The sequence below is a fragment of the Alligator mississippiensis genome, chromosome 5 (assembly GCF_030867095.1).
Source record: "Alligator mississippiensis isolate rAllMis1 chromosome 5, rAllMis1, whole genome shotgun sequence".
NCBI lineage: Eukaryota > Metazoa > Chordata > Crocodylia > Alligatoridae > Alligator > Alligator mississippiensis.
Genome location: NC_081828.1, coordinates 133,497,603 through 133,510,824, shown reverse-complemented (window position 1 = coordinate 133,510,824; position 13,222 = coordinate 133,497,603). Strand labels below are relative to the sequence as shown.

The 13,222-nt window shown below is 35.5% G+C and overlaps 1 protein-coding gene across 25 annotated transcripts in view; it reads right to left on the bottom strand.

Moving 5' to 3' along the window:
- The window catches only part of CLASP2 (cytoplasmic linker associated protein 2), a 218,126-nt gene that overhangs the window by 62,174 nt on the left and 142,730 nt on the right, over positions 1 to 13,222 (bottom strand). For 18 of the 25 annotated variants that reach the window (XM_059728738.1, XM_059728722.1, XM_059728727.1 and 15 more), the window contains 3 exons: positions 11,747 to 11,770; positions 9,544 to 9,561; positions 7,027 to 7,128 (listed from right to left, as the gene is read on the bottom strand). In XM_059728738.1, the coding sequence (XP_059584721.1) occupies positions 7,027 to 7,128; positions 9,544 to 9,561; positions 11,747 to 11,770 (144 nt within the window). The remainder of the gene's footprint in view (positions 1 to 7,026; positions 7,129 to 9,543; positions 9,562 to 11,746; positions 11,771 to 13,222) is intronic. The other 7 variants (XM_059728726.1, XM_059728746.1, XM_059728733.1 and 4 more) reach the window with 2 other exon arrangements.

The following is a 13,222-nucleotide window of genomic DNA, read 5'->3' as shown; positions in this document are numbered from 1 at the left end:
TATCAAGTCTCAAAAATGAAGCATAGAAATATTTTTTCAAGTGTTTATGAAAAGATCCACTATTGTTCAATATGAACATTTTTGTCCTCAGTTTTTAAATTATGTAAAACTGATGTGGTCATAGATACATCTATTATGAACCAGAAACTAGCACCTAGAAACACAGATAAACTATTGGTCTTTGTAATGTCACTGGATTAATCACCCTAATAGTTATAATACAAAAAATGTCACCAGGCAACTAGGTTTTCTTCGTCATTTAAATGTTAAGTAAGCCCTATGATGTGTTCAGAGTGCCAGACGTTCAAGTCCTACTCTCTTGGAGACTAATGCATCACTTGCTAGAAAGAAACAAAAAAGACTCACATTTATTTCCATGGAAGTTACACTAAAAACTTAACTATGGGTTTTAGAACTATAATTTTCAACCTCTGGAACCATCATGAAAAACATCTCTGATTAAAACAAGTTTAAGGATTTAGCAGATTTTCATTAATCAAAATTATACATTTATTAGTAAATTTAGCTTTGATTTCAGCATACTGTACCCACTGCAAGAAATTGGTCAGTTACCTATATTATCTCATCCTCTGATGTTTCAGCTGCAGAGAACTTGGGTTTTAAAACCCCAAAACTGAACAGTTCATCTCCTCTATATACACTAATTAAAACTATTTTATAGCAACAACCAGTATAAATTACTGTTTCCAACTACAGACAACAATCTGACTGAAAAATCTTAATTAGAAAGCAAAGAAATATTTTAACCAAAATTAACTGACTGAAGTCTACAGTAATTTTTCACTCTTTAAATGAAGCTGGGAAACTGAATGAGGCTAGTTAGGATGCTTATCAGCTTTCCCTGCAATATGTCTCAACAAGCAAGTTTCATAGTATTCTGAAAATGTAAACACCATTAGTAGCAACTGAAAGGGACAAATACTGTGAAAATGAAGTCCACAGGCACGTTTCAAGAGCACAAGCTGATTAAAGCTTGGTAGCAAGAAACAACTGAAAAATAATATGGGGGAAGTAGGGAGGGACTAAAACAATGCATGCATCTATTATCCGACTCGTTGTTTGAACTGAACAAATGATTATTTAGAAAATGCCTTTTTCTAAATACCGGCCTATTCAGCAGAAATGAAACATGCAATGTTGCATGGTATGGACATATGGAACATGGCATCTGTATTGAGCTAAACAGTGGACATCTCTTCTAGTTTTGTACACTGTTTTGTAAGAATTAAGAGTTTATGCAGAAGTCTCTTCATATCATTCACATCATTACAACTGATTTAGAAAGGCCTGACCTCTATGGAATACCTTTCTCTCTCTGGTGGTGGAGACTTTAGGAGATGAGAGAATATGAGGTTTTTGTTTTCATACTTTAAAAAATCATATTAGAAATTCCTCAGTAATTTGTAAAGCCTGAAAGTCTTTTCTCCACCTCTCTTTTAAACATGGAAAATATGTCTGATCAATATAAAATATATTTATAGGTCACCCTACTGATCTTGGAGAATTCTTATATCTGACTAATACCTAATATTGTCTACTATAAACTCTTTGAACATTTTGGTTAAAACTTACCTTTACAACTATCTACCTTACATATACTAGCATCAGCAGTTCTTGATATAAGGAATCAATGATGATCTGATGGCAAAAAAATACAAAAGGTGGTACTTTTTTTGCCTTTCAAAAAAGGATTACATTTAATTGAGTAGAACCACAGAAAGGGAGTTGAAATTTCTGCTGAATAGGTCCTATTATGAGTAGTATGTAGACAGATGATCAAACAATGACGCACACATAAATTCTGTAGAGTCTTACCACCAATGGGGTTAGCAGACTGTGATCCTGAACAAGTGTAAAGGCAGGATTAGGGTAGGGATTTATAATCCATGAAGAGGGAGGGAGCAGAGCAGATTAAAAATGGATGGCAAATGGAAATAAGAAAGCTTTAGTCAGTTCACACAGGAAAAAAAAAAGCCACAAGAGGGTTATGCTAAAGCAGTGCATTTAGTAGGTTCCACAGAAGACCTGAGCTCAGATTCTCATGTAGAAAGCAGATGGAGCAAAGCTGCACAAGCAAATTACAAATCTCCAGCTTTCTAATCAATAATTGCATACTACAGGACAATAACATTTCAATTAAGCATTAACTCAACTTTCAGAATACTTTCAAAGGATATTAGATTGCAAAAACAAAACAAAAAAACCCAAGCTTTAAAAGTGTAATAGTTGAAGAAAACTTTCACAAAAGACCACAAACATTTTTTTGACAAAGACAGCAAAGGAAAACTGGGGTGGGAAGGGTGATCTGAAAACATCTGCAACCTAACAAAACTTTCATACATTATAAATTGAGTTATAAGATTTTTCAAATTAACTGAATTTGTTAGTTAACTTTCTTTTTTCCTCTCAACCACGGTTCTTCTGAAGCATAAAATAAGAATGTTTGTTTTCATCTAGAGACTTATTCTTTTTCTCTGAAAAGACATAAGCTTAACAACAATGCAGGCCTTAATGAATTGCTTCAGGGCCAAAAAGAATGCAAGCACACCATGTTTTTTCCAAGCATAATGAAATAATCATAATATAGGGCAAGATAAAGGAATTTAAATTCTACTGCCTATTTACAAATGAATATGAGAGGACAAGTAAAAGGAAAGGGTTTTCAATCTCCTTAAAACAACATACTTCATGAAGCCAGCATAACTTGCAAGTATTAGTCAAATAACCTGATCTTGAAATGTGAAGTGCATATTAAGTAAGCATTGTCCTATGTCTACATTTGCACAATAGCTTTGGGTCTAAAAACTTGTAATGCACAGAAAACATGTGTATTATGTGCAACTTTTTAGGTTGTTGTTGCAGTTTGCTGGGGAGGGGAAGTTCTTTCTTTTGTTATCTTGTTTACAATGAGGGTGGTACTGAAGTAATCATATACTACAGTAACGCGTATGAAATGTGAATCTAAATCTGCCATGAAACCCACTGTAAAACAGTCTCTTAACACAAATCTGGAACTTTTAATACACAGCTACACTTCAATAATTCCTATTTTAATTCAAATTTTGGAAAAAATTATATCCCAAAATTTCAAGAATACAACAAGAAGTCCTAGTTCGTACTTGTTTATTTGTTCTATTTATTCTCCATGTACATGACCTTAGAACTGGTATTCTTCCCACTCCAGAGACCTGCAGATAAGAATCTGTGCTGAAGGATTCAGTTCTGAGTGGGAGGAAGATGGTAAGTCTAAAAGGGCACGTTTATTTTTTTCAGACAACCTCATATAAAACCATCCACTTATTTCAGAGGCAAATCAAGGGATGGCATCCAACTCATTCCTGGAGACCCCAATCCATGGAGAAATCCAATTCATTTGCAAACTACCCTAAATTTATTAGTAAAATGAAATTTTAAAGCCTACATTTATATTTCACTAATGATTTCACAAGAGCATTTTTAGGGGTAATTCATCATTAAAGGCATACATTTCTTAAAAGTTTCCCTAAAGTCCTTATAGATCCTAAAATATTTCCAAAGACCTCTCCTATCTCAACATAAAGAGTAGGAACTTGATTTTGAACCGAGTTAGTGATATTTAGTTTTAGGCATTAAAATAAGTTTAATTCAGTCCCTGGGGAAGTATTCAGAAATTCAGGTAATAAATACTGACTATAAGAATAACCCCTGGCACATACTTCAGTTATGGTTCAATGTGTTAATTACACCATAAATAGTAACAGTGCCACATATTCAGCTGATGTATAACACTAGAAAGTGGAAAAACAGCTGCAAAGATATGGCTGCACAAAATGTGGAACATCTTCGTAGCTTGTTTGTATGGCAGCATAAATTGAAAGTAAAGCATCCGCACGCTGATGCTAACAATCAGCTGATTGTCATTATCAGCAAGGGGGCAGGGGTCAGCATCAGGACCAGGACAGCCCTTGTTCCAATGCCAAAAAACTGCCTAGTGGGACAGCAGGTTGCAAGGTTCCCTGGGAGGAGAGGAGCCAAGGGTCCTGGCAAACCCTGAGCCCAATAGCTTCTCTTGCCTTGCCCAACAGGAACTTTAAAATGCTAGGTTGCAGGGAGCCAGGCTGAACCCACACTTTTATACCTACTGGGCCACAGAGACCCTGGTTTGGGAGAGAGGCTCACCAATCCTGGGGTCCTAGTGCCAAAATCCATGCATATAGCTAGGCTGTCTCAGTACTGGGCCAACAACCAAGATGATTGTCAGACCTGGACCTGACAATCCTGGGTGTGAGACAGGGCTGCCCCTCCAGATCAGGTAGGGATCAGATGGGCTCAGCAGTGGTTTAGGATTAGAGAAATTTTATGCCCCAATGAAAACATTGTACCTTTGGCTATACACATCTGGCACAGCACAAGGTGCAATATTATTTGGGTTGAGGTACAGAAGCCTTCCAATCCCAAATGCATCGTTTTAATGTCTGCCAGGGCTGTTTTAACCTGCCATTATAAAAGACTATAATGGTTGCACTTTGTATCTCCATATTTAAGATAACTTTAAATACAGTATTTTTTAAAACTGGTCTGAACACTTCAAAAAACAATTTTTAGCCAAGATAGAAACTGGGGGGGGGGGGGGGGGGGGGGGTCTTTAAATCCTGAGTGCTCTTAAAGCAACAAATTATTAAATGCGTTTTCCACACACACACATTAAATAAAGGCCTGGAAGGGATCTAAATATTCTCTTCCTACTTTTCATTGTGAATTTCATCTTAAACCAAAAATCTTAGTATATTTTACTCCATTGCTAGCTATTTACTGTTTGCATTATTTTTATCTTGGACAATAATTAGTCATTTAGAAGATCTTTATGTAAACATAATATTGGGCTTGCAACATTTTAGAGGAAAGATTACTTGATTGTTTATTGAAATGCTTATATAAAACATTTCTTCAGATTCTGTAAAAACTTGATTTTACAAACATTATCAATTCTGGACCATTTGACTTGATATTATCTCTTGGAAAATAAGATCCTGAATAGATTATTATTAATAGATGAATGGTGGATGAATGGTGTACTTTCTTATTGTACATGGTGGATGTGCAGTAAGAAAATATAATTCCCACCCTTTTTCCTTCCTTCTCCCCGACTATTAAAAGATGTACAGTATTGACTAAAGACCTTTAGCTTTTTTCCCCACTTGAACATATTATTCTACTTTGACAAATGATTCGTGAGATAACGGGAGTATCATATTCCTTATACCTCACTAATTTTAGGCCGAAGTTGCAAGCTTTAGAAACATAGTTTGTATAGTGATCATATGCTCCTGAAAAAAAATGTTTCTGAACAGCGTATGGCAACCACACATAAATTAACCATGTACGGCCAAGTCCAGACGAGCAAAGCCATGCGATATTTGGCACTGTGGACATGTCTGAGGTGCCACATACCACACATTCAGCTATCCTCTGTGCTGCAAGGTAGCAGCACAGGGTTTTTTTCCCCCAGGGTCAAAAAAAACCTTCTTAAAAAAAAAAAAAGCAGAGCAGCTCACAGAGGGGCAGCGTGCACCACCCAAAACCAGAGCCTGGCTGCGGCAGGATCACCACTGGTACCCCAGAGGTGATCCTGTTGCAGCCCCAGGTGAAGAGGACCCCAGGTGAGGCTGCTGAGACCAGCCCAGTGCTGGCCCAGCCTCCCTTACCCCACCTGGGGTAACCTGCCGTGCCAGAGGGTACGTGGCATGACCGCTCCCCAGGGACAAGTAGCAGCAGCACAAAGTATCGTTGTTACCCCAGGAAAACGAACATCCACGCTTGTGTGGACACGGTATATAAGGGTATGTTGGATCTTCAGGCCCCAAATTATCAATATATTTTTAAAAAATTCTACAACAAAAATTCATGTTGGGCAGTATGCGAATTTTAAAAATAAATAATAAGAAATGATAATTAAAAAATTATCTGACTCCATAACCCATCATAGTTTTCAAACCTTGTAACTGCATTGTCATTTTACAATTTAAAGACACTCCTTAAGATATAGTGGAAATCACCTGTATAGCACATTATACATAATAGATTAATCACCTCAGTACCAAAACTAAGCTAATTTTGTAGCAAGACAAAAAAAAAGGCCCTCCAAAATTCCTCAGCGAACCAAATTAGTCTGTAAATGAAAAGGACCAGTAAATCTAAAGGTTCTAACAGACTAATAATATCTTTTTAAATGGTTTTGATTTTTTTTTTTATCATGTCAGCTTTGAAATACAAAATATTAATGCTGAATACATGGGTACGTTATACTGAGTTGCTGATAGAAATTAAATAATTACAGAAACCTAGATGATGAAATTTTTTTTGCAAAAAATAAAAACGTTAAGTAAAGGCAGCATTAACTGTGTTAGTCTACCTTAAGTTGAAAAAGGAAGGTAAACCATGTCTGAATTGTACCTTTACAATACACTTACCTAAGAAGCAAAACAAAACAGACACCACCCCCCAAAAAAACAACCAACTTTTTAAGTGCTAAAAAAAATAAGTTTTTCAGGTATCCTTGAAGTAGAAAGTTATACCATTCCCTACCAGATTTCCCATTTATCAAACGTAAGTATTATAAGTACCTAGTACATCAAGATGTTTGGGAAATGGAGAACAGGTGGAAGGAAGTGGGAATGGAAGAGGATGAAACTGTTGGTTACAACTACAGATTTGATTTGGTGGCAGATTGCATTCCTTTTATGTTAATTTAAATAGCAATGACCTGGCCCTAACATTTTGCCCAAAGAAAGACAACACAAATTAGAAAATATTTCAAAAACATGCAAATACTACTGACCCAAAACACTGAAAAAAATACCTTCATTTTTGTCTGGCGATGACGAACCTAAGGCACAGAACAACAACTCAGTATGTTGCTTACTGTTTTAAGTAACTTTGACCATAGCCATTGGCCAATGAATGTGCGCTTAAGCATCTGGCCTAACTTTTTTTTCTAAATATAACTGATAAATGAAGAATACGTACGCTGCGACTGAGAGACCACTTTTGTTCTACTACGTCCTCTGGAATCTGTTTTTGAGTTTCCAATACCAACAGAGGGTGTTGAAAGCTTTGTTCGTACACGCCCTATGAAGTAAAAGTAACATTACATATTTTATTGTCAGAAAGAGAAAGAAAAACTGACATAGGACTTGTGAATATTGTAATAAATGTATATTGTAATAAATCACTGAAAATTACTGAAAATTAAAATCACTGAAAATTAAAGCACAACATAAAGATAAATAATCCAAACTAACATACGTGTAAAAATCTATTATACTTTTTCATTTTAACAGCATGTTAACAGTTAAAAGTGTAAATGCTTTCTTTTCATAGCATGTGCCTCAGTAAAAAAAATGAAATTTAAAATTAAGTTGTCATTTTAAAATGTTAAATGATGTAAATTCAATTTTCCCAAAAAGTAAAATAATGGAATAAAAATATTTTATAATACTTGAGGTGCACATAAATTTAAAAATATCATATTCTACTCATAATTACTCAATTAACAATCATAATATTTTTAATTTCCATTTTTCCATCCTATAGTTTACAAAGCCAACCTTGCTTTCTTAACAACACAGAGCAGCACTGCTTTGATTCAGATATCTGAAATGTAATTTCCCTCAAAACATTATTATGCTAGCCATGGATGTGGACCTGAAATAATGCTTTATACTTGTGTAGCACTTTCCAGGATTTTTAACGTAGTTTGAACCTGTGAAGAACCCCTGTACTATAGGAAGATAAAGCTAATCTCAGAAGAAATTTTGCTTAATTCTGTAAAATTAAATGAGAGCTCATTTTATAGATTAGGGACATCTCATCATCAATGAGAAGCACAGAAATTCTACACTTCCCTGCAGATGGGGAAACTAACTTGCAGATGCATTTAAAGCTTCTCTGAGGTTACATGGGAAGTGTGTGGCTGAATGAAAACACAATTCGTCTCTAAGGAGCGAACCACCCCTGCTTTTTCACCCGTGTTCCCCAAAGTGTTCAGAGGCTACTCTTAAATTACCAAGAAGGGAGTATTCCAATTAAATGCTTAACCCATAAATCAAATTACTGTTAACAAAGGAATAGCTAGAGTTCTGTACTTATGCCCTAAAACAACCTTCTATCACAAACACAAAAACAAAATGAAGAAACAGCGGGCACTTACACACATGCGGGGAGCCTGCTCCAACACGCTGGAAATCCAGCGTGTCCAAGCAGACTTAATTAATCGGGTCTGCTGGAAGACAAATTGACATGGTCTGGCAGCCTTGTGCATCACGTCCATCAGCGGTACAGTGCATTTCCGCACTGAGAAAACGGTGGCGGTGTGCTTTGAACTAAAACAATGTTCGATATGCTTTAGTTCAAAGTGCATCACAGCCATTTTCTCAGTACAGGGATGTGCCGCTGATACAAGTGATGCACGGGCATTTTTAATTAGCACGGCTAATTAAAACTGCCCAGTACCACATCAGGAGCACACATAAAAATGCCCGGAAAGCTTGGTATGAAGGCTGCGAGAGGAAACTGCTTGTGAACTGACTACTGAGTTTAACAGCTAAACCAATTGAAGAGTGTGCTTAATTTTGAAGTTTCGTAGAAACACAGGATCAATACTTGACCCAGAAGTTTTAGAAACACAGATTAATAGTATCTAGATTTGAGCCCCATTAGGCTTTCCACAGAAGAACTGAGACCAGTCAAGTTAATATTATTCGTCCAAGTACAGGAAAAGTCCATAGAAGATTGTCTATGAGAAGAGAGTCAGGATAAAGGGGGTTATTCACTTGGGTATTAGTAAACAATGTATTAGCATTACCTGTTAGACTGGGTCAAACTCTACCCTTCGTTATGCCCATGATATGTCAATGTTTCTTACTGACTGTAATGAGGATGCAGGACATGTAACTGTACTCAGAATTTGACCCAGTGAATGCAGGAATATAGAGTGCCACCATTTGGTTATGTTGCTAAATTACTGCTCAAAGCCCAATTAAATTTTCATTAACACACAAAAAATATCTGTTTGAATTTTGACGCAAGCATACTGATCATTCATTTAGAGACTGTGCATCTACTGTCTGGTGCTAGATTGGAAGCATTTTAACAATGCAATGTAAATAGATTTTAAAATTTCAAATAGATGATTGATGGTAGCACCTGCTTCCCACATCAGAGCACATTCTAGCAGGGGATGAAAGTTTTAAAAAAAATATTTATGATTCCAATATAAAACTCCTATCTTACTCTAAAAATGTTAGGCAATGACATTTCTGTTGCAGGTGACTACTTGAAAACTAAAATATTAATTCAGCAGAGTTACAAAAAATACTACAACAATAACTTACTATTATTATTATTCTTAGGTGCATAAACTAGCTAACAAGATGAGCCCAAAGCACCCCAATGACATAGTTCTACTTCTATAATTTAGTTTGCATTGATGAAGGCATGAAGATGAAAGTATTTGCTAATCTAACAAAAGATTTATTTTCTTACCATCTTCAGAAGCTGTTCCTAAACAGAAAAAATAACAAAATAATGATATTCCAAACAGTACTATTACTTTTTGATTCAATTCCTTTTTTCAGACTGTTCCTATGATCCTTAAGGAAACTAAGCATATTATATAAGGAGTCTAAAACCCTGCTCTCATGTTGCAACTCCACCATTAAACTAAAACGGTATGTCAAGGACTGCTTGGTACCAAATTACTGGAATACAATATGTGATGCCAAACTTTCTTTGAAAAGCTCTGCATAACAAAATAAAAAGAAAAGTTCTCATCATTCATATGAGAGTGAGACTGATCTAAAAATAGCACATCTAGATTTGTTTAAAAGACCTCAAATCAAGTGCCCTACTGAAAGCTACTCCTGAGAAAAAGGAGATAACAGGTGCACACAGAGTAAGTACTTCTCCAAGGAGTTTCAAAACAACCTCTAGACTGAAGCAAGTAATACAGATAGTGCTTTAAATACTGGGCAGAGAGAATCTGATGGAAGATGCTGCAGGTGAGGAGGTGAAATGACTCATGCAAGATAAATTTTTGCTTAAAACTTTGAAAAACTAGACAACTTTCCTTAGAGCACAAGCTACAATTAAATGAGACTGCTGAATCTGGGTACATCTGTTACTGTAATGAAGCATGGGATAAATGTATAATCCAAAGAGTGGACAGAGATAGAAGATGTCCATGTACCCCTTTGCCCCTAGCATCTTTGAAACAAAGGTCTAATTATGGGAGAATATATTCAGGTAGTGACAGGTTTTTAAAATCCTCCCACAACTGGTTGGTAATTTAAAAAAAACAAAACAAACAAACAACTTTCTGAATTCTCTACCAGTCTTAAATTCCAAGGTGAGCACAGTGATAAAAAGGCAACCTGACCACAGGAGCCAAGGGTAAAACTGTTGTAGTATTATTATATACTAAGAAATCCTATCATATGCAACGTAAGCAAATTTAATTTTGTAGGAGTCTATATATTCTTTCCTCACTAGTTACAATGCTATTTTAAATGAGACTCCTTCCCAACGTTAAGAGATTTGAAATGACATGAGCAGACACTACATTCTATATTTGTTCTTGCTGCAAAGTGAAATGTACTGTAATGGTTATAAAGAATTTTGATATGGCTTGAAATTCTAGTATTTTAGAGGCCTTCTCTTCTCCCGTGTCCAATTTGTGTATTTATTATTCACTAATTTATGGGTAAAGGGGAATATAATCTACTTTCTTGCTGGCAGTTCCTAATTTTTCTCAACATGCTAGGATATTGTAGCAATGTATGTAGCAAAAAATATTAAACGGTCACTAAACCACAAAGAGTTCTCTGCAAATAAATCAAACTTAGAATTTTCTACTGCTGAGTTGGTGTTCTGGCTTCTTTACAATATGGCTCATTGTAACACCTTTGGGCAAATGACAACCTCTGCTCTCATAGTTTCAGGAGAGCAGCAGCTACAATAAGGATGTAGCTTCTCAAAAGGCTTTTTCAGTTACATTAAGCGAACTAAAACAGTATATAATATATAGCTATAACAATAAGTGCTAAAACCAAGTTGGAGACAAAAATCTATATATTTTTGGAAGACTATAAAGCTCAGAACATTCAACAATATTTTTAAGAATCTAATTAGGAGAAGGCTTACATAGGGTATTTTTAAAGTTAAACAGGACTATTTCAGAACACGGATTCTGATGAAATATTCTTTAAATAAAACAATCCTAACTTTAAAAATAAATCCCCTTAAAATATTTTTTAAGGAAGTGCCTTTCCCTCCACTGTTTTTTTTTTTTAATCAAAGTCTTTGCTGGGGAAAATAGAAATCTGACTATGCTGGGTGTACAGAGGAAACCATGAAACATGATCAAGCACACCGTACATAAACTTTTAACTGTAGCAAATACAAAACTCTGAAAGAAGATAAAATCTATTTGTACTCTGATGCGTCAAGATGTATGAAGTTTCTTTTGCAGCTGGACAACACATATATAAGACGCTGACAACTGCAGTAATAATACAAAACAGATGTACATTAAGACTTCACGATTATGATACAGGAGGGTTCACAAAGAATTTTGAGAGACTTCATTAGTTAATAGAGTAGTATAAGTATGCACATAAACTTTACATGAAATGCAAACTCAAAGACGTTTTAATAGATTTAGAGGAGGACAGACAAAACAAGTTCTTACCATCCATCTTGTCAGAAGTATCCTCTTTGTTCAAAGAGCAGGCAAAGAAACAAGGAAAACTTAGTGTGTTAGAATAAAGGTGCAGGCAACAGACTGATAAAACATTCATTAAGGAAACTACATTAATATTAAACACTGCAGAAACTGTACATCCAATTCATATACTTATTAACTAACTTTAAAAAAGTTATGGTCCTCATTCTAACATACATAAAGTCATAAGATGGCATCTGAGACCCCCCCCCCATATGCTCCCAAAAGATGCAAAAACTTAAAACCCTAAAAGCAGAAATTATTTACTCTTTCAGAGTTTGGCGCTCAACTGTCAGTGGAAATTTAATTTTGGGACTTTTATAATGTTACTGAAGCACAATGGTTCCAGTTCTGCGGAAATTCTGCTACTTAACATGAAACTTCAAAGAAGAAATTTGTGGGAAAGTTTATGAAAAAAAAGGACAGCAAAATAAAGACATATCAGAAGGAAAACTGGTACATACAGTTTAAAAGCATTAAATATTTACAAGTTCAATTGGAAAGAAGTGTGCGAGTGTGAGAGAGAGAGTGGAAAGGTGTATCCAGATTTTTTTTGCAGACCTCTAAACATTTCAAATGTACATACAGATCCCTTTGGAAATTTCAAATGGAAGTGTGAACCCCTTTGAATTGTAAGTGTGCGTATTGACATACTTTTGATTGATCATCGTCACCTTTCACGGACCCCTTTAACAGTCTACAGACCCCCAGGGGTCCACGAATCACAGGGTGAGAACCACTGCTCTATAGTGTGTACTATATAACAGATGCACAATTGGTTGGATTCTGCTCAGAAAGTATAACTTAGGGCTTTAAACAGATCTTTAAATGGCTAAACCTGGCAGATAACTTGGTATTTTTTCTAGAACTAGTCCCTTTAAAACAAAACATTTTAAATTAAGTAACAGTACAGGGGAGTTCTCTTCAACTAATAAAAAGGAAATAACATAGAGAGGCAAGTAAAGCCTATGATCTCTTAAATTTGTCAGTTCTGAATCCGAAGCTGCACTAAGTGGGGAAAAAGTAGCTAATTAAATAATGCTATCTGAATTGTTACACCTGAAATTCACCATCAGCAAAGCTATGGAAATGAAGCAACAGGCCTGAAATTAAACTGACAAAAGAGTTGTTGCAATCAGGGCACATTCTGGAACATGCTTTGACATTGCTTCAGTTTATATGCAATTCATGTTGTTTTTAGGTTATATTCAGAGGCTAAGAGAAAAGAAATACAATTCTATAAAGTGGATTACACTGTGAATTCACAGCTGGAGAATACGTGTCCTAAACTAAACACCCTTATCAGGGAGAGACATGCCATCCAGTGGTGAGATAGTTTTAAGTTTCAGCATTTTGAATTCTCAGAAATTCCCACTGGCCATTGAAGAAGGAAGCATAAAACCAGAAGTATTATATACATATGTATGAAGTATACTGTTAAAA